The sequence below is a fragment of the Erithacus rubecula genome (genome assembly GCF_903797595.1).
Source record: "Erithacus rubecula genome assembly, chromosome: 3".
Classification (NCBI taxonomy): domain Eukaryota; kingdom Metazoa; phylum Chordata; class Aves; order Passeriformes; family Muscicapidae; genus Erithacus; species Erithacus rubecula.
Genome location: NC_136689.1, coordinates 40,412,038 through 40,438,351, shown reverse-complemented (window position 1 = coordinate 40,438,351; position 26,314 = coordinate 40,412,038). Strand labels below are relative to the sequence as shown.

At 39.8% G+C, this 26,314-nt stretch overlaps 1 protein-coding gene and 1 long non-coding RNA gene across 2 annotated transcripts in view; both read right to left on the bottom strand.

The window, feature by feature from the left end:
• The window catches only part of CNOT10 (CCR4-NOT transcription complex subunit 10), a 31,426-nt gene extending 29,178 nt beyond the window's left edge, over positions 1-2,248 (bottom strand). The window contains exon 1 of the mRNA XM_079301220.1: positions 1,995-2,248. Coding sequence (XP_079157346.1) covers positions 1,995-2,016 — 22 coding nt within the window. The 5' untranslated portion in view covers positions 2,017-2,248. The remainder of the gene's footprint in view (positions 1-1,994) is intronic.
• A 10,786-nt stretch (positions 2,249-13,034) lies between these two features.
• Positions 13,035-26,276, bottom strand: LOC306799767. The gene is made up of 3 exons (XR_013773675.1): positions 26,094-26,276; positions 17,121-20,160; positions 13,035-15,825 (listed from the first exon to the last, which is right to left on the bottom strand). It is a non-coding gene; the product is annotated as an uncharacterized lncRNA (long non-coding RNA).
• Positions 26,277-26,314: the final 38 nt, after the last annotated feature.

The window sequence follows — 26,314 nt, the reverse complement described above, 5'->3', positions numbered from 1 at the left end:
TTGTGTAGGCTCATGATAAGGGGCAAAAGGGGCAACCTGGAAAAGGATGAAAAACCAGCTGCTCAGATTTTGATCTGGAGGAAGCTGCTGCACTGAGCTGGAAGTTAAAGAATCAAAGAATTATCTTCCTAGCTATTGATCCTGGGGCTCAGCAGCAGGAACACTGGAGGCTGGTTTGCTTTGTACAAGCAGGAAGCTGCTCCTGCTGGAGAAGGTACATCATGGTGGACAGCAGAACTCCAGGAAACTGGCTCTGTGAGAGGAAAACAAGGAAAAGTATGAGACTGCCACTTGAGAAGAAAGATTGCTCTTCTCATAAGCTTGCTGCCAGAATGTCATAAAAGCAACAAGAAGTCATATCTCCCATATACACATACCTGAAGACACCTGCAATCATTATCTTTCCCATACCTGCCCTCTGTTTCTCCAAGGACTGCTGCTCCTTTGCTCTCTAGTTCCTATGCCCTGCAAATTACATCTTGCATCAACTGTGCTGTTGAGCACCAGAGCATCTCTGGAAATATTCTTAATTTCCAAACTCTCCAGGCAAAGGAATAATAATCTCTTGCTCCAAAAGAATTTTGAAAGGTATGAAGCCCAGCCAGTGCCCAGCCATTACAAGATAACAGTTTGTGGCACCAAGATTTATGTTTTAATTTTTGTACCAGTATAGGTATAATGGGCTTCTTTGGCTGTGCAATAAAAAGCAAACATTTCTCAGTGGAAAGATACCTATAGCTCACTGCTATGAACAAGTGCAGGGTGTAAAATATCTTGCCATAGCTCACATCTTTGATTCATTTGTCACATACTTTTAAGAAAGTAAAACTGAGAAGTTCCTTCAACACTTCAAAGAACATCAACAAAAAAGTATCAAAAACTTGATGCAATTTTTTTTCTTTTAGTTTAGCAGTCACAGTTCTTATAAATAAACAATAGTAAACATCATTCAGTGCAGTATACTTATTTTCCCCGAATTTTTTTTTCAAATACTGATGCATTTCATATTTACCATACAGAGAAAAAAAATGCTTAAGGTGATTTTAAATAATGCTCCCCCCCATAAAAATAACGAGGAAAAAAATGTGACAGGTGACCAGAAACAAGACCTGAAGAAATGGCATGAAGCTGTGTCAGGGAGGTTCACGTTGGATATTAGGAAAAGGTTCTTCATTCAGAGGATGTTTGGGCACTAGAATGGGTTCCCCACTTGGCACCAGGCCTGAAAGAGTTAAAGAAGTGTTTGGAAAACACTCACAGGCGCATGGTGTGATTCTTAGAGATGTCCTGTGCAGGGCCTGGAACTAGAATTCGTTAATCTTTATTGGTCCTTTCCAACTCAGCATATCCTACACTTCCATTAAGCAGACTTATACAATTCCATACATAAGGCTTTCCTCCACATCACCCTCTTCTCCATCCCCCCACGAGCTGACATCTGACAGAATGGCCTTTCCTGCAATGAAGACTTCTGTTTAGCAGAACACGGCTTATTGTTTAGTCTCGGTGATTTACTCTCTGCAGTGTCTTTTCAGGCCCGAGTTCAGCGAGCACGCACTCGTGCCCTGAAACCACAGCAGCATCCCTGAGGGAATCAGACTGAACTCCGGCGACTGAGCAGCACTACCAAGAGTTATGACCTCCGCCGTACCTTCTGCATGCCCCAATTTAACAAATTAACCCAGAAGCTCGGCTTCTTCAGGGGTTATGAAGCTCTGGGAGACACAAACACACAGACACACACACACGTCCATAGGGCCCTTCCCAGCCAGGAGGGGGCAGCAGCTCCGCGCCGCTCGCCGAGGGCAGCGGGGCCCCGCGCACGGCCCCGCCGGTGACCCGCAGGTGTCACAGGGCCCCTCACGGCGGCGCCGGACAGCAGGGCGCTACCGCCCCGGCGGAGGGACACGGACACGCAGCCGCGTCTCCCGCCGCCCGCCGCCGCAGCCCTGGGCCGGGCACGGCGGGGCCGCGGCCGCTCCCCCCGCACTCACCCGGAGCCTTGTCCGCCGCCATCTCCGCAGCTCCGTGCGGGACCGCGCAGCCCGAGCGCGCCGGTAGTTGCCGAGAGTCCCCCGCGCGCTGTGCCAAAGGCGCTGCCCGACCGCCGCCACCAACCGGACGCTGCCCCCCGGCACCGCTTTGCCGCCGCCGCCGCCGCCGCCGCCCTGCGCGCGCCGGGCCCGCCCCGCCGGTTGCGCCGCCCGCCCCGATTCGCCCGCCGCTTCCGGGTTCCCGGCGCGCCCGCCACGTCCGGTCGTTGCCGGGGCACCGCGGATGTGACGTCAGGACGCGGCGGGGCGGGAGGAAGAGGGGAGCGCGGCGGGGCCGCCATGTTGGCGCATGAGGGCAGCGGCTGGGACACCGCCCGGTACTCCGCGGCACGGAGCGCGCTGGCAGCGCCGGCCGCCGACTAAAACGGGCTTTGTCCTTTCTGCCCCGTCAGACGTGCCGGCGCTCATCCATGTATGTAAATGTCTAAAGGTGGGGTGGAGGGTGGAGTCTAAGAGGATGGAGTCAGGCTCTGCTCGGTCGTGCCAAGCAATGGAACAAGAGGCAACGGGCCCAAACCCACCCATGAGAAGTTTCTCCTTAACATGAAGATGAACTTCTTAGCTGTGCGGGTGACCGAGCACTGGAACAGATTGTCCAGAGAGGTGGAGGAGTCTCTGGCACCAGGGAAATTCGAGAGCCCCTTGGACACAATCCTTTGGCATGTGCTCTGGGAAGGCCCTGCTCGAGCAGCGAGGGTGGACCAGCTGTTCCACTGTGGTCCCCTCCAACCTGGCCCATTCTGTGACCCCTCCGGAGCAACAGCAGTGACCTGGAGGCTTCCATTCAATGTATTCTCTAGATCATATGGATATCAGGCAGACTTTCTGAAGTGTTCTTAAGGTGCTTCTCCCCGTACTAATTGCACAGTAAGTGCCCGGTGCAGGTTCGGTGCCTGCATTCACATTCCTTCCTAAGTGGCCGTTTGGGCACTGGACACCCGAAGTTTGGGCAGGGGGGACAAAACCCTAATCAGACTGAAGACCCCAATTAGCCTTTGCAATGATCATTAGTATACCCGTTATTAAAGTAACAGGCATGGGCTAAATGGCCCTGGCATAGTCATGAATATTAAAGATTCTTAAGTGTTTGTGTCCGGTTCCAGGCTGCTCAATTCCAGAAGAACATAAAGGTGCTGGAGTCGTTCCAGCAAAGGTCAGAAAAGCTGGCAAAGGGTCTAGAGGATAATGAAGAGCAGCCAAGAGAGCCAGGGTTGGTGGAGAAAAGGAGGCTCAGGGGTGACCTTATCACTCTCTACAATTGCCTGAAAAGAGGGTGTAGTGAAGTGGAGATCAGGCTCTTCTCCCAGGCAACCTGTGACAGGACTAGCCTCAAGCTGTGCCAGGGGAGGTTGGGCATCAGGAGGAATTTCTTAATGGAAAGAACAATAAAACATAAGAACAGATTGCTCAGAGAGGTGATGGAGTTGCTGTCCCTGAAAGTGTTTAAGGAAAGGCTGGACATTGGCACTTACTGCAGTTGTGTGGTTGACAAGGTGGTGTTCAGTCATAGGCTGGACTTCATGATCTCAGAGGGCTTTTCCAAGCTAATGGATCGAGTGATCCATTACTTGGATCTGCTATGCATATATACATATCCATATATATATACATACACATACACATATATATATGCTATATATATATGCTATATATAGTATTTAAGCATTCACCTTTGCTTCCATGTATCTTGGTAGGCACAGCAGCCACTTCTTGTTCTGACTATTGGGCATGGACTCTGTGGGTGAGTGCAGAGGAGCCAGACAGGGAGTTCTCTTTTGAACCCTCAGCTGTGTTTACAACAGGAAGTGGGATGAGGTTAGAAAGCACCCCAAAGGTGTCCCCTTCAAGCACCAAAAGGCTCTCTGCATCTCCATCCCTTGGAGTCAGTCTCCAGAGACACAGGGACAGTTACCCTTAATGGCCATTATCAACCAGCACTGTGTGCTTCTTCTGTGTCTTCTATTATTTCTCCAGACATGGCTCTCCAATATTTCCCCCTTTCCCCAATCCTTCCTAATTTATTCCTGTTGAACATCACCTTGTTTTTCTACTTGTGACAGCAAGTGTAGATACACTCAGCTCTGATCAAGAGATTTTAGCTTGTATGGTTTTTGCCTTGTTGCCAGCAGACAACACTTGTCAAGACAGCACAGAGTGTCTCATGCACACTGCATCTATGGTGTGCCTATGGCAACTTAGAGAAAAGTTTAAGGAGGAAAGTTGTCCTTGGGGAAGTCAACAGCTACAGGGATTTAGTGGAAGCAGGATTTCATAGCAGTCTTCTTGCCTCCAGTGTTCTCCCTAACTGCTGTCAGAGGTCAGGTTTGTAGGTAAGGGAAGATTTAATATAGGGATACAGTTGGCAAGAAACAGATACTAACACACACCTTTAAATCAGCTTTTAATGAGCCAGGCCCTGTAACATGAAGGATTCTGAAAAAGAACAGAGTTATTTCAGGAATTTGAAGAGCAGGATGATTCTTTCTATTTTGTGATATAAGTTCTCAATATTCCAAATTATGTCTAATAACTTACTATTTAACACCACATCTCCTGTTCATCTTCACTCGGCTCTGATCTTCAGGCTTTCTTTTAGACACATATATATGAAAGAATCACATAATTCTTATTCTTGAATATCTTATTTCAAGTCTCTGAATTTGTTATATCTTCTTTTGTAAGGAAGAGCTGTTGGACAAGCCTGTATGTATTTGCGAATATCTGCAAGTTAAGTTGCAATAGCAAGTCCTCCTAATGTGTATATATTTAACTGTGTAATTATTTATTTATGTTGCCATTCTGTTTATTTATATGTACACATATATATGTTAAAACCATGCTGTTTTGGTAAGAAATAAAACCTATAAAGGGAAGAGTACTGTGCTACAACTGTAACTGCATATTCTCTCTGATTTTATCAAAACAAGGAAGTCACCAAAAATCTATGCTGAGTGACCAAGCCAAAATGGCCAGTGTGGACCTGATGTGAATGTTAGTGTCCCTGTTTCCCAGGCTTGGTCCAGTGTTTATTGCCAGCACCTGAGCAGGAACTTCCTTGCTCCAGAGCATGTCACATCAGGATGGGCAGCACAGTGAAATTGCCATGCCCTACTGTAGCTTTTCTTTAACGTGTCAGAACCTGTCATCTCTACTTTCCTCTAAGGAAAGAGGAGCAGATTTCTTGCATAATTGTTTATTATATTATACAATTGTTTCTATGATACAAGTTTCTTGTATCAATTGCATTCTGCTTGGGATCAATGGTCTCAGGGAGGCAGGCACGCCATCTGCTGTGGGAGATACAGAATAAAATCGAATATCATTTGAAAGAATAAAAAAAAAAGTGTGGGAAAAAAAAAAGAAAAAAAGAAACAAAACCAATCCTAAAGTATTATCACTCCTGTAATTTTGGTTTTTCAGGCAAGAAATGACTGCAATTCAGGCTTTTACAACAAACCTCATTCTGAAGAAAATAAATATGGTACAGAGTTGAGCAGTTTTCCTAGGTTTCTTTTACCCGTTTCTAAGCTAAATCATTAGAAGCCCAAAGGAGCCAACTGTAATTTGTAATTTCAAGTAGAGTGGGGGAAGTTTCAGGAGGAGTAAAACCTATCTGTTTTCAGACAGAGTAGTCTCAGCATCTCATTCCTGCCTTGTACACTACCTTCCTTTTTCTTTCCTTCTTCCATTTTCTCTCTGCTTTTGGCCTCAAAAAGCAAACTTTTCAAGGCTATTTCAAGTCCTTGGAGACACAAACACAGCAATACAGCAATCTCCTACCCAGCCTTACAGCTGTAATGAGATGTAGGTAACGCTCCACTGATCACACCAGCAAGACCTGGCTAGCAGAGGAGAAAATTGGGATTTTTGGCATCCCCAGTCACTGCTATGCTATGGAAGAGAAAGAAGAGTATGGCCAGCTCCAAAGTGACCTATGAAAATTACAGTTCTTTCACCAGATTCCACAGTATGAAAATTTCAGCAGCACTTTAGTATATTCAAAAGAGAATTTAAAAGGAGAAATGCTTTCTATATTACTAATAAAGCTCCCTCTCCTTTGCTACTCTAATTTAAAAGCCTTTACCCCCTAGGTGGCACTATACAATAAAGCAAGGCATGTTTAAATATGGAATGATCATTAAGAAAGAGTCATTAAGGTTGGAAAAGACCTCCAAGATCAACCTGTGGCTGAACTAAACCATAGCACTTAGTGCCACTGCCCTGGTCCTGCTGGCCACTATTTCTTTTACAGGCCAGGATGCCATTGGCCTTCTTGGCCTCCTGGGAACACTGCTGGCTCATGCTCAGCTGCTGTCAACCAACACCCCCAGGTACTTTTCTGCTGGGCCTGTGGAATTCTTGTTTACAACATAAACTAGCATAAGTATGTTGAATGTAGCTATTAATCTCAGTTTGGTAATCCTCTGTTTCTGAATCTATCTCTCAAAGTCAATAAAACATGCTGCTGTGAATCTCATTTAAATACAGTATTTTTACTTTCAGAGTGCTATGGAATATATTTTCCTGGAAAATAATTGTGCATCTCCTGTGCTCAATGAATAAACCAGCAGAGGCTGTGCTTACTTTAGCAAGTCATTCAGAGCAGCAGGAGCAGATTGACAGCTGTAAACTATAGGGGCTGAGGTTCCTCACAGCTCCAGTATATTCTCACAGGAGTTATTTTGCATCTGGTGGGAATTGGCCCAGTACTGCACATCATCATCACCTATTTGGAAACTCCCTGAAAAAAAGGTCTCTCACAAAACCTCCTCGATCACAGGACCTCTAAGAAGCACCAAGTTCCCTTTTCACCTGTCTCACATAGATATGTTTCACACCAGTCTCCACTATGTACATAAAAATTTCACAGGCAGAAGGAAGTCCTCTTTTCTCACTCCTCCAGTTTCTGAATGACACTGTTTTACTTGTTTGATATCCTGCTCTTCACTCTAGTGCTGGAACATAGATTGTTTGGTGGCACAGGGGAGGAGGAATAGCCTTTGCCCTCCAGGCACTGTAACAGTGCCAGGAAAACACCTTGAGAACACACTTCTTACCCCCTGCTTTCACATACAAAAAAAAAAAAAAAAACAACAAAAAAACAAAAAGAGAGACAGGATATCTTTCTGACAGTGTTTACCACTGTGACAGCTTTGTTAACAGTCAGAGATGCTGAGCCTAGGAGACAAGCTTAAACAGACAGGATGTTGGGATGTGGAGAGAAGTGGGTGCAAAAATTCTGAGAGCTAGGGAATACCACTGAGAAACAGGGAACTGTGGAGCATAAGGGATTTAGAGGAATGATGCTAAAATATCCTCAATAAATTTCTGTAATTCCCTTTTGAGAAGAGGTGATCTGCTTTTCTTCACATTTTAGTACCTGGTAAATAACTCCATCATGTACCTCCTCTTTGCTCGTTGAAGATCTCCTCTGATTTTCTTTGTATATTATGTATTATGTGTTTTCCCTTCATTTGGCACTCACAATAGCATCATTATCTTTTTCTGGTAATGGGTTTAAGCCCAGAGATCATCCAAACTGTGCCCTGTAAGATTTTCCTAGGATAAGAGACAAAATATGGTTTTGTATAATCATTTTAATTTTTCTCTTCTGGTGTCATCCAGAAGAAATCTGCCCACCCAATTACAATTACTCTGGCAATCAAAGAGGTTGTGGGAGGAGAACTATTCACATATCACCATACATTTTGGGTTGTTTACCTTCCTGTAGAGAAGGGCAGCACAAATCTTACAGAACTTTGGTTTCCAGTTCAACTCCCAAATTGACAGGAGTACCTTTATTTCAACAAAAGTATACTAAGACCCAATCCATAACTTGCAGAGGGGCAAAATTTCCAGTGTAACCCAGTTAGCAGTAAAAGGTCTCTAAAACATTTGTGATTACATCAGTGCCTTTTAGTGCAAGCAGGAATTGATTTATTCCTAACAGGAGGATGTCTGCATGATGTATGTGTTTATGTCCAATGTGTCAAGCACTACTTTATGCCCTTCAACACTGCAGAGCTTTGACCCTTTTTAAGACACAGAATTAGAAAGCAAATGTACCTATGTTGCATAAGAGGCTCTGAGGAAACTTTGGGTCTTTCAGTCCAACCTTAAGAATTCTTCCTTGTGCTGGCCCAAGCTGATATGCACACCTAGTAGGAAAGTCTAATACTGGGTGTCATTGGTTTGCAACAGTTAGGAGGCTGAAGCTTATTAGGAAATTATGTCTCCAGGCACTGAAAAAGTAAATGCTTACTAATGACTTGTTTGGTGTAGTTATTATTTTCAGCTTTTGTCCAGAGATCCAGAAATAGTTCATTTGTCTCTTGAGAAGTAAAAAGCATTTTTTTCACTGAAGAAATAAATTATTTTGCTATGTGAGATGTTGTGAACACCAAAAAAAAATGTGTTCAGTACAGTTTTTCTACCTTAAGAGTGTGCAGTAGAATTTTTATGTATGTATTCATTTTTCTTCCTTACTTTTTAAAGCTCTCATGGGGAATTAAATGGGATTTTTTTTTTCTCCAAACTTTTAGGAACTTAGGAACATATGACTGTCACACAATTTGTTGAAAGATGTTAAGTCTATAGTGATGGAGTTGTTTTTTTTTAAGAAATAGGAGCGGGTTTTACCTATTATTTGCCTAAAATTGTAGGCCTCTGTAAAACTTGCATCTAAATGCCTTCATGCTGCACATCTGCAAATCATACAGAGATATCCCATTTTGTTTGTTTGTTGTGAAAAGCAACAGGAAATACCCTGTTGGCAGCTACTGTTCTCTCTGTGAGTCTGTGAAATTCTGACTCAGTCTCCAGTTCAATTCAAAGCCTCAGGTTTTAATGATACATGATTAAATACAAAGGGGGTTTTGTTGCTTTTTAAATTAAATTTTAACTTGCTGCATTACATCCCAGGAACAAAATACTGCATGTGATCCTGGATGAATGTGGGACAAAAATCCTAACCCATGCGTTTCCTTTATTTATAAAGATTAATGTACACTTTATTTTATTTCAATAGTTTATGTTGACTCCTGAAGTTCCTAATATATTTGACTGTAGTAGTAATTTCTGAAAGTTATTTTAGCTTCTTTCTATCTGTCCTTCCTGCCTAATCTAAGTCAGTTGTAAATGCATGTGCCTTCAAAAGAAGGAGGAAAAAAGCATAATGAAAATAGTCAATGTGCTCCAAAATGTTAAAAATATGGAAAACTATTTAAAGAACAAAACATGTCTCAGGAGCTTGAGAATCACTGTGGACTGACATATGGTGATCATATGTCAGCATATGCCTGTGCTGCTTCTACAGCATATCTCCATTTGCTAAATTCTATTTGTGTCCAAAGTTGTAGCAAGAAGATCAAGTTTCAATGCAGTTAGAAGAAAGTACAAACATGGTGATATGTTTAATTTTTAATTTTCTGTAGAAGCAATCCTGCATATTTTTATTCTTTCATTGCTCCTTTTTCTGACTTCAGAGACCATCTTGACACTTCAATTTACCCATCTCACCCCATGAGATGTGATAGTAAATTCTCAGGATCAGGAAAATTGGGACCAACTCCAAGATTAACAAATATTTTTTTAAGTTGCAGGGGGTGAAAGATTCAAAAGATGCAGTGCATAGAAACATGTAGAATTAGAAGATGGGAAACAGTTTCAGTTTCCTGCTCTAAATCTAGTAATTTAATAACCTAATCACTGAGTCATTGTGTGTATTTGTTTCTGGTTTCTAGAACCCAGAAATCTCATTCTGTACTAAAGAAATCTCCCTTTGGAAAATTTTGCTGAAGTTAATATAATTTTCATTTCAATTAAATAGAAACATTAGAAAAGTGCTGGGAAATTTCAGCTGCAAACTAGCTGTGAGTTATGAGCTAACCCCAGTTCTCCTATTGTTTCCTAAGAAATATTCCTTTCTCCATCCCAAAGTTGAGGATATCTGTTTCAGTTTTATAACCCATGTTAAAGCTGACAAACTACATATTTGACTCTTCTGGCTACTAGAAAAGTAGGTTATTAGGAGCAGCAAATAATGTTGACAATTAACAGTAAAAACACTGAATATTGTATATGGGTCTAAGATTCCTCCCATTACTAGAGTGTAAGTGGAAAGCATTTTACCTAAGGATACTGCATGACAGGGAAATAGGTTAGAGAAAGAAAAGATTCCAAGGGTAACCTTGTGTTGTTTGGGTTACACAGATAAAGAAAATGGAGCACGTATTTCCTTTCTATCTGGAAACACGCAGTGAAGAATTCCAATTTCCAGTCAGACAGGCAGGGAGTGGCGTCTCCTCTCAAGATAAACCCAAAATATCTTTGCCAAAGGAATGTCTCTAGGATGATACTGCTATACTCCAGATGAGAAATTCCCCCACATTTTTGAGTCTCTAGCATGGATGAACACAGCAGACTGGTGAAGCAATAATTTAATAATTCAGTTTCATTAAATAGGACATAGGGTAGCTACATGTGTCAAGAGCTAGAAGAAGGAGAGCTATTTTGAACATGCACAGGCACCACCATGATTTCTGCCCGAGGATTGTCACACTGAAACCTTTTGCAGGCTCCTCTCGTAACCCAATACTGCGCTGGTGGTTGAGGAGAGGCTGTGCAATGGTAACTGCAGTTTCTGTTTTGCTGCATTACCTTGTAATGACATTAGCACATATTTTACATTCTGTGAGGGAATGCTTCCCTCCTCCTCCCTGCCGCTTAGAAACAGTGAAGAGATGCGATCTGACACTTGAAAATGCTACAGCACTGTGACCTCGCTGGGGTATAAGATGGTCTTAGTGGAGGCAGAAAATTCAGCTGCCTGAAGTACTTTTGCTTCGTCCAGCTGGTGCCCTACTGTCTGCAAAGCTGCTTCCAGACAGCAGTGCTTTGTTACTCACTTGACTTTACTAGCCCTTGTCAGAGTTAATTGGATTTGTGACATGGTCAGATGTTTATTTCTTGATTCTGTTGTGCCTTGCCTTACAGAATACATGTGCCAGGGGAAACAACAGTACATCTAGCAAATACTAAACTATGAAGAGATACATAAAAATGCTGTCCAACTTTTTATGAGATAAAATTTAAGGAAATGCATGCTTAAAATATTTTTTCTCTCTAATTTATGACAATATTGTCCCTTAGCTCTGATGTATCACAATAATTAAAGCAGTTATAAAACCTTTTGTTTAAATATATCCACAGCTTTCTAGACAGTCAAATATCACATTCATAAATGTGGTCATGTATAAATGCCCAACTAAACCTTATTATAGCTGAATGCTATTTTGGGGGAAGAATGCACATAAATCACATAAACACAAGGTTATAAATTTCTGGTAAAATCTCTTATTTTATTAATTATTTGAAAAACTTACGCTCTTCATGAAAGCCACTGCCTACAGTCATAATTTTATTATACCTTCCTTTGTGTAATGACTTCTGTTTTGTATATGAGATTATATATAATAGTAGTTATACAACTCACTTTATAAATCTTTGGTACTATTACTGATGTAATGTTTTTAAATACAATGAAAAATACGTTTATCAAGTTACTGATACCTCTAAATTATTTAAATCAAAAACCAAAAAAGAAGAGGACTTAATTTACAACTGCTACAAAAAGCATGAGTTTTGGCACGGAATCCCAGACATGTTTTATTCTGAAATGCAGTCTCCCTTCTTACAGGAGTTTTGGTTGGATGAGAGGCTCAAATGTGGCCTTAGAGAACAGATAAACACACACGCACACACTCACACCATGCTGGAAGTCACAGTGGATCAGTTTTTCCTTCAGGCTAGAAACACAAGTAAATCAATCACAGCTTTGTGTACAAAGGGTGTATAGAAATACCTGAACATTCATTCACATGTCAGCATGAGCTAAATCTCATAGATGTCATATGATAGTAACAGCAGGAGGAGAGGGGGAGAGAGAGACAGATTGACAAAGCAGTTAAGCATGGGCTTAACTTTAAGTTTGTATCCAAATCCTCATGAAGTCAGCAGCTATGCTGTTGGAGCTATGCCAGGATGTAGCTGAAGATGTGAACATCATAGTCTACTTTACGTAAGCATGTTGTTATTAAGTTTGTAAGCAGAAATGGAGTTAGTTATTGGTAATCTGTAAGTGTTTGAACAACATGTTGGCAAAATTTTTATATTGGCAAGTGCAACAGAGTAGCAAAACCAAAGAGAAACTACTTGTCATCATATCAACAATAAACAATGTGTATGATTTGTTTCTATTACATTCTAATTTTATTGTCAACAGATTCCTAGTGCTTTCAATACACATAAAGCTGCAGTAGCACAGGGGCAAATCAGTTGAGCTTGGTTTCATTTTGGGCAGCTAGTTAGAAGCATCTGTAAAATGCACAACAAGGCTAACTTCCCCTCCAACATATTGTATTAGCTAAGAAACAGGAGAGGAAATTTATTATTTTTTTAAATTATAGTTATTCCACCTTTTGTAATGATTTTGACAGGCCATTGATTCCCTAAATAAGGCAGTGTTTAGTCCTTCACTTTTTGCACTGTGAAGTAACATTTTATAAGCCAAAGTAATACCCCCTAGACTCAAACTGTTACTCTACTCCACTAGGAACTTCAGGAACTGACTTACTGCCTTTAGTGGGGCAAGGTCTGAGTAAAATCACTAGGCAAATTTGCTGAAAAAGTTACTAAGCTAGAGAAATTTTATCAAAATGTCTTCTACCACTGTTTCTATTTGCCAAATTAATTGCAAGATTTTCTTATGCTTTACTGTATTGTTAATTAAAAATTCTTCATTACATTTTTTTGAGGGCAGTCCTAAAAAGGTATCATCTCCAGACAACAGTCTGTGAAATTTTTGGTGTATCACAGTTCCTTCATTACATTCACATGTGTCTTTCAATATCATTATTTAGGTTCAATAAAGTTGAGATTTATTTATTTATTTATTTATATGGCATCTAGTAGCAATCTACAGCCCTGCCTATTATTGTGGAATTGATTTATTTTTGGAGTAGAGATTCATTAGGAAAGACAAGTTTTCTAGAAAGCTATTAAAAATGCAGCAAAATATTAAAGAATAATCAGGAAAAAGGAAGAAAATTTCTTTGTGCACTTTTATTATTCATTAACCTGAGTTGGCACTTACTTTTATACAAAGAGTTACACACCCCAGAATGCTCCATGCTTTTAAATTGTACTTTTCTCAGCCCTAAAAAGATAGAATAAAAATACTAAGGTCAACAACCATGTACACACCAACATAAGGCTTATCAGTTTCTATTTATTCAAACAGCTCTTTCACAATACATTATTAATACCAAGGTTGTATCAACTACCATGAGTATTTAACTGATTAAAAAATTGCTTGTTAGTCCACAAGATATTGCTGATGTTTGATTGAATCTCAAGATTAGATATTATTAGTGGGGAAAAATTATTGTTAAGATAAAAGGAAAGCAGAAAACTTCAACAAAATGTAATGCTAATTTGAAAAGCCAAATTCCAACTTAAAAAGCAACATTCTTCTAAACATGCTGTTGCAGTTTGTGTCATTTCTTCATGAACCTTCTTCAGAAGCAGGACTGCTACAAAGTGATGTGTTAAAGGAATCCATCCCTGTTTTCAGGTACAATCAGAGAAAGAAATAGGATGTCCACTTATGAAACAATTTCTTAAAGAGCTGCTGAAAGCTGGCACAAGATAAAACATTTCCAGGCCTGGAAGTTCCTTAGCTTGCAGGCCTGCTGGAGGCAGGAGGCACAGTGTGTCACCCCAGGGTGACAGGGACCCTTTGGGAGGGACTCCATCTGGACACCTGCTCAGGGACCTGCAGCCCTGCAAGTGCTGCCAGCCCTGACACAGAGGCAGCTGCAGCTCTTGGAAGGCTGGGCACCTGCCAAGTGCATGGGTAGAGAGCTGGCAGGCAACCAGCAAGTTTCTGGCAAAAATTTGACAAGCTTGGGTTCCACAAGATTTCGCTTTTAAAACATAAGAATGCTACTTTCTCTTCACAACAAAATACTAAATAGCTTACATTAGGAAGTGCATTTTATACAAGCCCATTTTCTCCCTCCAAAAATACATGTTGAGTAAAATTTAACTTGACAGTTTGTGGTGAAGTTCAGATAAAACCAAACATTAAGGAATATATGCCTAATTAGAAAAATTAGTATTGCAATAAATAGAACCACACAATCTACCTGGTACATCTGTGTCATCCGTTGCTTGAGTAGTGCAATACAGGGCACTGTAGAAATTCTGCAATAAGAAACACTGAAGTATCACAAGTAAGGTATCTGCTCACCCACTGCACTTCCAGGGCCACACACAGACAGACATTGACTGAAACAAGGTGTTAAAATGTAACTCTCCCGAATTTTTGTTGACTTCCCTTAGCTAGAAAGGGTAAAAGCATAATGTGATTTCCTGATATAGCTCAGTATGAAGTTGTCTCAGCACAATTTTTAATCTGTATTTTAGACATAAATTAGCACATACTAATGTTAATGTAGTTATATTGCTTATTGTGTCTCAGCTAGAACCTTCAGCTTGGGCTGTGCAGTTTGCTTACATATTTAGAAGAGCAGGAAAATCCACAGTCCTCCTACTGCCAAGTAACATAATAATTGAGTAATTAATCATCAACTACTTAGCTGTTGAACTAGCTAAGCTAAAGAATACTAGCAGCTATATTTTTGGGGATTGAAGGATGAAGCCACACCAATAGATCCAATATTCCTTCTGCACTTGTCAGTGCTTTGCACTCTGACAGGGTGGCTGGCAAACCCCAACCCAAGTTCATATTTTTCAATATTCACGTATTGGCTTACAGTCAGGAGTTCGCTGTAAGGAATGCTGACAGAGCTGCCCCTTGTGAGTACCTGCATCTCACTGAAGTTGGTTTTCAATATTCCCCCTTCAGCTTTAAACAAATGCAGGCTTCCAGCTAAGTATTAATTGGCCTGATGCCTATCACTTGGAGGGAAAATAATTCTATGCCATGTTGCATTCCTTCAGCTCTTGTATGTGTGAGAACCAGTTTCAGCTGTTATGTGCACTTGAACTTCTGCTTTTTTTTGTGCAGGAACCTAAACAATCTGTTAATGAAGGTAGGAATCACTGTAGCAGAGAGTCACTGTCCCATTAAGTCCTTTGACAGCAAGAAAACACCAGCAGTTATGGCATCCTTTTGAAGCCAGAAATTTCTGCTGTACCAGTACAAGACTTCCGAGAGAAAAGATCTCAGAAAGTGCAAAGTCTTGTCTCAAAGTTTCCATTTATATATTGCACTATTTAACTTCCTTGATCAAGGGAGGTGGTGAAGTTCAACTCTTCTTCTTTGACAGCCAGCAGGAATAGAGGTAGTCAGGACACATTTTAATGTGCTGCTGTCTCGTGCACTCCCTGGCCCATTGAGACAAACTGTGCATTCCCTGTAAGGCTTCCACTGTGATGAATCTCCTATGTTTGGCTGCCTTCCTAACAATACCTAGCAGCATCCAGCATATATCTTTATACTGTATTAGAATATAAAAATGTTGTAAATATGGAAAAGAGACACATTTTCTGCAGTCAATGAGTACAGCTAGGAAAAAAAACATATCAAACAGGAAGGACTGCACTGCAGACCATTTGTATAAATCAAAGCCTTCAGAAAAGGACACCTTATTTAGTGAATTGGTATTAAGCTGAATTTTTTTCCACCTTGTATGTTCTTGGTCACTGGCATTTTTCATGAGACAAGCAAATGGTGATCCTCCATGGGCTGTAAGGGAAAACAGCTGCTAGTCAGAACTGGGGTATTGAGAGCACTTGGTCAACCCAACTTCATGGAAGGTTTAAGTACTTCAGACTGTATCACATCTGTCAAAGCAGCAGCAAATACAACACAAAATGTAGAGCAGGTCCAATTTTTAGTGTGTCAGTAGAATCAGCCTGCAGTTATTTTTAACTGCCTTGGACAGCTTAGCAGGCAGATACAGTTAATCCTTTAAAGGATTTGCAGGTATTCATAGCTTAATAAGTAAGTATAGTGGATTAAGCCAATAGAAGATTGTAGACAGTCAAAGACAACCTTTACATGCTAACATTTAAAAAAAACAAAACAAAAGAACAGTTTCTTTTATATAGTTCTTTCCTGACAATCACCCTCATTTGTCAATATGTGCCAGAATCCCATACAGTGAAATATGAAATAAAAACGTTAGTCATTAATGTCAATATGTGTGATATTTAAGTTATCAGAAAACAGTGAATTTCTGTTGTCATCTATTTCCATTATCCTATAAGTACTTTGAAAAGCAGAACTGCATTGTGAAAACAAATTAAAAATACATCTACTTATGTAATAAATAAATAATAAAACTAAAATGGCAAAATTCATTTTAGTAAGAAGACAAAAGGCTGAATTATTTTTATAGGTTGAATTTTATATTGCTTGTATTCTTTTTCAGGATTCACTGACTTAGGCTTTGCTGGCAGATGTGGGCCTTCAATATATTCATAAACAATGTGGAAAAGAACACACATAGTAAAACAAAGGGAAAAAAAATCAATGACACAAAACTATTAGGCTGAGGAAATCTAGGGCTGGCTATGAAAAGCTTTGGAGATGGTTCAATACTGAATGGGTGATAAAATGCCAGAGGCTATTCATTGTCATTAAATGCAATGCACATCAAGAGGGGAAGAAAAAACACACATACATGTATACATGTATATATATATATATAGCTATATATTATATTTTATATATATATATATATGGGGTGTTAGTATCACCACGAAAGAAATCTGAAAACATCTGGTGCTAAAAGGAACAAACATACCTGATATTTATTTAAAAATTAACGAGAAAAACATGAAAAACCTGCCCTGTAAACAGGCACAAATACTATATGAATACTCTTTGCAGCTCTAATCATTCCATTATCAAAAAGGTTATCAAAAGATAATGGAAAAATATCTAGAGAAGAATATGAGAGCGATGTTTCAAGTAATATTAGAATATTACATTGGAATATTGGAAGGCATGGGGGTTTTTTGTAATAATAAAGTTACTTTCATTGGTTATTGTAAAGCACAAACTGTACATGGATCAGAAAAATCATGACTTCATTGATTCAGCAGTTCTATTCAGTAGGTCAGCAGTAACTGTTGAACAAAAGAGTCCCCTAGTCACTGAAGGCCTGAAGAGCATGATGGAAAAAAATCACTGTAAGCATGACTGCCTCCGGACATTTTTTCCATAAGTATCTACTTACTAGGTTAGGTAGAATTTTCATCTGGCTGAATTCAGCAGGTCTCAGGTCCTCATGACTAGAATGACTGAAACCAAGATGTACATTGTTTGGCATATTGTTAGAAGAAATTTGGTCAAGAGCTTCCTTCTTTTATTACTGCTACTTAAAAAGAATCACAATAAAACAAAATTGCTTCATTAACTGTCCAAATGAAGTAACCTAATTCCTTACATATTTTTAAGATTATAAACTCTGGCTACCAGACAAACCACTGCTTTCACACCTCAACTGTGTTAACTGAAATATAGTTGAAATATATGTAAATAAGAGATACATGAAAGATAAGAACAGAATATTACTCCACAAGGTTATAGTTAGGACCTGCTCTTCCCAGGTGATTCAACAGTGGGATGTATTGTTGACTCTGATGCTTGAACAGAATTGTGAGACATGGGAACACAGGACTAGAAGGGAGCTCCTGAATCACTGCAAGTATTCAACTCTTACACTTGCAGTTGTATCACTTAATTTATTTCAAAAACTGACCAAAGTCCCTTTTGTAACTAATCTATCAGATGGCAGTCTCAAAGTGTCTCCCCCAGACAGGAAATTCTGTTGGATTTTTAGAGCCAGTGTATTCCTAGTCAGTTGATGACTTATACTCTTGTACCACTACAGTTCCTTGGCTTAAAGAGGGCTTTACCTCTGTGATGGTACATTCAGAGAAGGAAATTATATCATCTGTTACTACTCATTTAGCTTGGCTCACTGGGGCAAGCTCTTTCACAGCACATCTCTCCTACAGTGGTATGCAATGTGGAGAGGTCCCAGCTGGCTGTGCACCAGGCCTGTCAGAGCAGACTCTGCAGATATTCTACACCCCTGGGCCCAAGAGCTGTGCAGACAGGCTAGTACATTCCTTTCAGGCCAATGTGCCCTGTCACTGAGACAGCCAGGCTTCCTCAGCATGTACTCAGAGCCAAACTAACGTGGCCGCACTAATTCACTTCTGGAAATAGCTTAGTGGTGGTTAGAACAACTATTTACATTTTATATTTCACTGTGTAGTGTAATTACACTCCTAGTTTCCCACTCTGCACTTCCAATCCCATGGATCACAAATCTCTTTCTCCTCACTGACTTTGTATTGATTTGCCTTTCTGAAATGCAGAATTTCCATGGAACAGACTCCAGTTTTTCCATATATCTCAAAGTCTATCATAATCTTTGACAGGCAAACTGTAAAGATTTTCAGCATTTGCACTAAGGCCTTTGCTGAAATGCTGAGCCCTGCAAGTCACTACAATGACTCTGAAGCTTAGTGACAATTCTATTACGAGAATGACATCACTTCTTATCATTTTGGAAGAAACATCTCAATATAGTAGTGGCAGATAACTGACATCACCATCACCAGTTCCTAAGACATGCCTGAGAAGGGAAGAAATGCAGTTAAAACAGTAGGAAATCAAGATTGACAGAACACTTGACAATGGTCCTGCACTTTGTAAGAGCAGTCTATCTTAATTTCTCACATGTTCCAATTTTTTCCCTGTACAATCCAATTTGCTTAGGTAACCTGGACATCTTTCACTCCTCATGGTTTCTCTGGCTCCTTTCCACACTGCAGATTTGTTGCTGCAAGTCACTCCTACTAACAGACATTGCACACAGAACATGGTTTCACAAAGTCTACCACTTATCTCACTGAGTGCTTCACTGTCATACCAGCACTTTTTCTGAATTCAGAAAGGGCAGGGGTCTAGAAATGAGAGAAATTGTTTAGGCAGTGGATTTAATCCTGCCACAGGCATGAAGGCAAGACCAGCACAAAGACCAACATAAACCTCAAAAAAAAAAAGGATTTGAGGACATTAAAGTGCTTCAAAACATGGGGATGCAAAAAGAAAAGCTGTATCACTGAGCAAAAGAAACAGCACCATGGAATCACTTGGGTGGGAAAAGACCTCCAAGATGATTGAGTCCAACCATTTACCTAATGCTGATGACACCAAATCATGTCCCCAAGTGCCACAACATCAGAGGCTCCAGGACCTTAATGGTCCAGTGTGACTTGGTGGGTGGAGGGATGAGCAGTATTCATGTTTTATAGATGAGTAAGAAAGGGGTTGTGAAAGACAAAGTAGCTTAAAGGAAAGGAAACACTGACAACATTTAAAATGAATATTTTTTTTTTTTTTTAATGCGTGGCCTTCTGCAGAAATTTAGATTTAGCTATTGAATAGCACCACATAGTAGCTGTGTATGCATATTTAATCTTATGAAAGGAAGCAAAATACTACTGAAGTTGAATATATAGCCTATTTGTATTTACCCCAATATGAAACCATGCAATGTTTACCTCACAGTAATTTATCCTCTAACAAAAAAAAAAAAAAAAAAAAAAATCTGTAACACATATCTCAAACTCGACTATTAATTAGAAAGATCTGTGTTTGCTTAGCAGAGGAAACAGGACAGTGGTACTTCCTCATTTCCTTTCTGCCATCCTAATGTCCTATTGTCATGTACCTGGCTTCTGTGTTCCTCACACATTGAAGAAATGAATGAATATGAGGAAACAGCCTGCAGGAAACAATCTGTGCTTACCATCCTTTCATGCCCATTTTGCTTTGTGGCAATGCCTCTCTGGCTCAATAGAGGTTTCACTTGATTTAGTTCAAGTCAAGGGAAGAATCAGCCCCACAATGTGCCCATATACCTACCAACATGGCCTTAACATCCCCAGCTAACCTTCTGAACACCTGTCCAAAGGCAAAACAAAGCAACTGGAGATTTCAGATGCAATCTGAATGCAATGGGATGTGAGCCAGACAAATGCTTCAATTGATCTTGACCTCTTTTCAAAACACAGAACATTGCATTAATAAATATCAATACTCACTTCAAAACCTTCAGAGTAGCTAAAACACTTTCATTGTAGTCATGTAATCATATAGCCAAGTGTTAGCAAATTTTCATCTTAAAGATAAATGCTGAATTGTTAGTTTGCAAAGACTTTAGAGAAAAAGATTAAACCCAACACAGGAAGCCCCAATGACAAACAGAATGCTGAGCAACTATAAAGTTTTTTTGGGAAAAAAAGCCACTCTGATTTTCTTATAAAACATGTAATGTTGAATAAATCAAGAATTTTTCTTTCCTCTTCTTTGTCACTTTTACTCACTCAGGTTTACTTCCTGTGAATCAGTTTCATAGAACAGTACCTGAATTAAAATTTGAGCCTTTTTTATTATCCTGTCAAGATTCTTACCAAAGTAATGAGAAATTGTTTTGTATCATCCACGAGATGAAAGATGTATTCCTTAATAAAATAAATAGTAAATAAATTTATTGAAAAATCAGGTAATCCTCAACTACATCCATAGACCTGCTCCCATCATACAGGGATTAAGAATCAAACAGAGGCCTCTCCCTCCAGTGTGGCATCACTGAGCAAAGGGCAGGGATAAGAACCTGGGAGGATGCCATGAACAGGACAAGAACAGAGCATCTGCTCCTGTGTGGATTTTTCTCTCCTCCCACACATTAAAGGGAGAGATGCATATGAAGTGTGTACAGTGCTTATTTTTAACCAGTCAGGCAAAGGGCTATGATGGCTCCATCCCATTGCTCTGTTTATCTCAAGGACAACTACCAATGTCTTGTGCTGAGATCTGATGTTCTCCCTTCATGCCATGGTATCCCCTCCCTATTATTAAAACATTGTCTTATGTGTTTAAATATGTCTCAGCAACACATATTCTTGGCACTCTGCAGGCAGTTTTGCTCGTTGTTTTTGTGGATCACATCTCTTATTACAACATAAGGATAGATCTTGCCAGGACTTAGATAAAAGCCAAAAAACCCCAAAACAACCAGGCCTCCTTCCACACTAAAGAACCTTCATAATTTTGTTTACTGAATATATTATTTCTTTTAGGTTTGCTTTCAAGCAAGAACTCTCATTGCCAGTATTTCTTCTCTTATGATACTAATAACTTTTTTTTTGTTGTTGTTTTTTCTGTTAGACATCCTAGGACATTTTAAGGGTATTCTAAGGCAGTTCCTCATACAGGCAATTTTTATTTATTTTCTGTGTGGGCTATGTTTTTCTACCAATTTACAGAGAGTACAGTACAGGTTAGTCATACATTCATAGCTTGATTATACTAACCAAAGTCATCCATTTATGCAGTTCTGAGGAGGAGGATGATTTTACCAGGCAATTTTATGGAAAAGGACATTATCCTCACCAAAGATATCATTCACAGCAAGAGTAATATGGAAAATAACATCCTCCTCCAACATATGAAACAACATACCCCTTAGTTAAAATTGTGATTTCTAACCCAGTAGTTTAAGGAAGTAAATATATATATTTTTTAAACTCTGTAGGGCTTCAAAGACTAGACTGTGAAAGTGAAAAAATGAGGAAATCACATGTATCACTTATTTTGCAGTACATGGAAGATATCTTACCTTATTACTCCTACTGAAGACAGAACAAACACAAAATTCATGGATACCTTGAGACAACATGCATGAAGTAGCTGCCACATCACAAACAGAGATTTTTCCTTGTTTTATGTTAGCCTATCCAAGTAGCCATGTCATCTGGCAACCAAAAAGCCACTAGAAAGGAAACCAGCTACTTGAGAAACAGTAATTCAGCTCCCTGAGGTAAAGAACTCACTGAAAAACCAGAATTGTAAATAAAACACAAGGAAATGCCTGCTGCTGACTGCCTCTACAGTAATCTGAAAATATACTCATTCATATATATTTTTTCTGAGTAAACAGCATTGTATTAAAGAACCAAAACAAACCAAACCAGATGAACCAAACAACTTGAGACATTTCTCTCTTGGAAGAAATTATCCTGCTCAAACCAGTAGAACAACCATACCCACCACATGGCCCTGAGAGAGCTGAATGTGCCTTGGGAGGGAATATACCTGCTCTCCCAATGGAAACCAAGGACACTCAGATCCTGGCTGATCAGACCCTCCATAGTTATCATCCAGAAATGCATAGTAAGCACATAATTTTAATCATCAGTGAGACATGTAAAGCACATTTTAAATCCCACTGATTCCAAGTAAATTTAAGGATGCACTTGAACATATGTTTAAGACGCTCTGGAAACAAATTTAGATTCAAGAAATCAAACATTGCCTATGTGAAATAGTTTTTGTCTCCCTTTGCAGCAGACCATAATATACTGCTTCACAGCATGCTAGCTCTGACCATTCCTAAAAATTTACAGTAGAATGTAGAAAATAAATTTAGAAGTAAGTGGTATAAAGCTGCACACTCTGCAGAGCTTATATTACCAACCACAACAAACCATAACTGGATGAATAACAAGATTTATACTTGGTCAAATGAAAAATAGAAATGTGATCACAAAACTGGTCAAAGTCTAGTATTTCTTATGATTAATCCCAGTAAGGCTCCTGAGATATGTTTGTTATTCTAAAGTATTATCTATACTTAAGGATACTTATGTTAACAAATTTCAGCATACAGATTGATATATTAATTCTATGCTGAAGTAATCAATTTGCAAATTGTGCTATTGCAACCATTCATGTAAGTCATACAGTATTTTTTTCATTTCTTGACAGAATAACTTGAATGTTGTAAACAAGATCAGTAATTCACTTTCAAGTTTCAGATGACTGGCTGTTAATACTACAAAAAAGCCGCTTTCAAAAATCATTATCAACTTCATGAATGCTTTCTGAATATTTACTGCCCACAAATATCAATCAGCAAATAATGACAAATTACTTTGTCTTTCTCTTTTAAAGGGTTAGTTTTATAGTTTTGAATACATTACAGCCAAAGGCAACAAAACATCTTTTTGGAAATTTTGTGTATTCTGCTTCATCATTGCTGCCTTTTCAAAGGGAAGCTTTTTGCACAGCAAACTACAAGTATATATTGAGCACAGTGACCTCTATAATTTTGATTTCAACAACAAGGTCAACATTACTAGGAAGCTGGTTTTGCCTTAGAGGCAAAAGTCTCTCTAAGGACCCAAATTGGATCTTTTAAATGTAATTGAACTGTAACAATTCATTTCCATAGGCTTATGAAAAAAATACCTTCTAAACTTGCAACCAATTTGATAGTATTTGGCCACTGACAATAGATGCAGACAGAGAAATTGGACCATTACTTTTTGAATTTCATACACAGCTAACTCAGACAAAAGTTTTTATGCCAAGAGAGACAGGCAACAAGGAGCTCCCTGTTAAGAACAAGCACAGCATAATCAAAACACATGAGAAAGTGAAAAGGCACAGAATGTGAGGGAAACCAAGACTCCACTCCCAGGATGACCAGCCAGCTGTGCACAGGAGGTGACTTTCCCTGTTGGTGCCTCCTCGGTCAGCAGGGCACAGCTGACACAGCTGAGTCCCTCCCAGGGTCTGCTCTTTGGCATCACCCCAGGGCAGCTCACAGAGGGATGGAGAGCTTGTCTGTATTAGGAAATGACATTATTTCATCAGTGAGATGCTGCTGCAGTTCACTCTTGTGCATGTGTGTAGTTAAGCTGTTGGCAGAGCTATTTCCAGTTAGAATGGCTGTAACAATCATCAGCTGAAAAAATGTTATTTCTCATCATAGTTGAGGACTTGTTTCTTCATTACCTTCATATTATGTAGTCATACCTACCTCTGCAAGTGTAACAGCCACTGAGTATAATACAGTATCAAATCAAAAACTTAACTTTAACTTCAAAACTTACAATTTGATAGAAGGGAAGGGCTTATATATAACGTCCTTGGCTAAATAGGTGCAGGTTGGGTGAGACAGGAGAAAATGAGGCTTTAATGTTTGCTAGGCACCATTAACATCTGTTCCTGTTCACAGCTACATTTTGGAAAAATGCTACGTGGAGTGGTTTCTCCTATACATTCACAAGATCATTTTGGCAGAGAGAAACTTATCTTACAGGGTAGGAAAGAAAAAATGTATTACTGATTTCACCATTGCTTTTCTACAATTGCTCCATTATAGTTTCCTAAATGTCCTCTTCCTATCATGCTGTACAGCTAACTCTATGAATAATTTAATTGGGATACTCTACCAGCACACTGCAGTTGATGGAGGCTTGATTCTCTCAACATTTTTGCTTCCATCCAGATTTTTCTGTAACCTAACCTAAGAGCATGATGACTGAGCATTTCCATTTTCACTTTCTCCTCTGCAACTCCCGAGACATAAATAAAATGGAGAGGGGGCAGAATAGGAGGGGGTGATGCCTTCTGCTAAAGGTAGAAATCACATCACACAATCATCATCAAAACTTCATGTGTGACAATCTGGTAAGTGAATCTTCAGGGAATTTTAGTACAAATTCCTTAACGGGTACACAGCAAAATCCTCCATGACAAGAGGATGAGGCAGTGAAAGCCACCTTTAAAAGACTCCAAAATGAATGGATGTCAGGAAAGGAGGATGGGAGAAAGAAAAAAAAAAAAGAAAAAGAGGTGGTCTCTCTTTCACTTTGAATAATCCTTGGTAGCTTTATATTACAATTTTTTTTCCAGATAGCAATACTAGCCTCTAATAACAGTGAAAAAACAGGAAGATTACACAATCTTTTCTCAACATCAATATGTTCCTAACTCAGCACAAAGCTGCAAGCTTTTATTATCATTCTTCCTTGCAGCCTTTTATTTTCTGCTACTTTCACATACTTATTAGTTCTAGCATCTACATTTTAATTTTTAATAAGTCCTAAGGTTATATTATGTATCTCAATTGAATATAGTTGACATATGAACAATATGACAAGGAACATAATTTAAAATAACAAGCAACATGAAGTAGTTTAAAACTCTCCTTACTTTCAGTGCCTCTAAGTGATGTGTTTAAAGCTAATTCATCACATATCAGAGATTTTCCCCTTTTAAATAAAGTTTCACAAAAAATCTAAAAACCACACACCAGGATAAATAGCAATCCATTTCTCATATTATATCAAAAGCAACGTTGTCCCTTTTGATTGAAGTAGGTGGCCGAAGTTTGGGCTCTTAGGAGTTATTTCTGTTTGGAAATGCATTCCAGAATCCGTTGGGGTTCTTTGTGTATTTTTCCCTTTCTCTTAGAACATGAACTCAACCTGCAGCTGAGCTGATCTGTTTACTGTCACTGAAAAGGCATTTCCACTCTTCCAAATCCCATCCCAATTCCCATCCCGACTAAAACAACAAAAACGTGAAAGAAACATCTGTATTTTGGGTTGCAAACCAACAGGGAGCCATTGAAACACATGGCTAAGAAAAACAGATTTTTTATTTTACCTGTTTCAAAATACTACTGAAAATCAGTGTCTTCCAGAAAAAATAAAATCACCACACCAGCAAGAAAAATAAAAGTACAAATTGCTGTCACACTTAAGTCGCTGTCCGTATACCCAGTCTCTGGGAATGTGCATCCTTTGTTTAAAAGGGGGGACACAAGGAAACATTCTCTGCCTTAGGTTTTCCCTGAATTCCCCTAAAGGCACAAAACTCACCCACTGAACTTTTACGGAATTTACCGCCATTCTTGTGTTAACCTAGGAAACACATAAAGAGAGGGTTGGCACGCTTGCTTGCTTCTTCTGGAACTTCTAGCCAAATTCGAGCTGTTCAAATGATGGTGGTGTGACCCATCGTTTCCGAATTCTCAAGCGATACTCGTGAGAGAAGACCACGCAACTAGGCCCCTCGGAGAGGACGACCACCCTGTCCTGCCCAAAAGGCACATCTTGCCCTGGAGCCGCACTTACTTCTCTTGGATGCGAGGTGCTTCCTGCAGGGCTGGGGCTGCCCGGGGAGCAGCGGCACCGCGCAGCCCCCTGCCCGCGGCAACACCTGGCGCTGGAGCAGCGCGGAGGGCAGCCGGGCCGGGAGCCGCTCGCTGCTGCTCCGGAGCGGCTGCGGGAGGCGGCTGAGGGGAGAGAGAGACCGAGGGGAGCTGCTGAGGGGAGAGAGAGACCGAGGGGAGCCG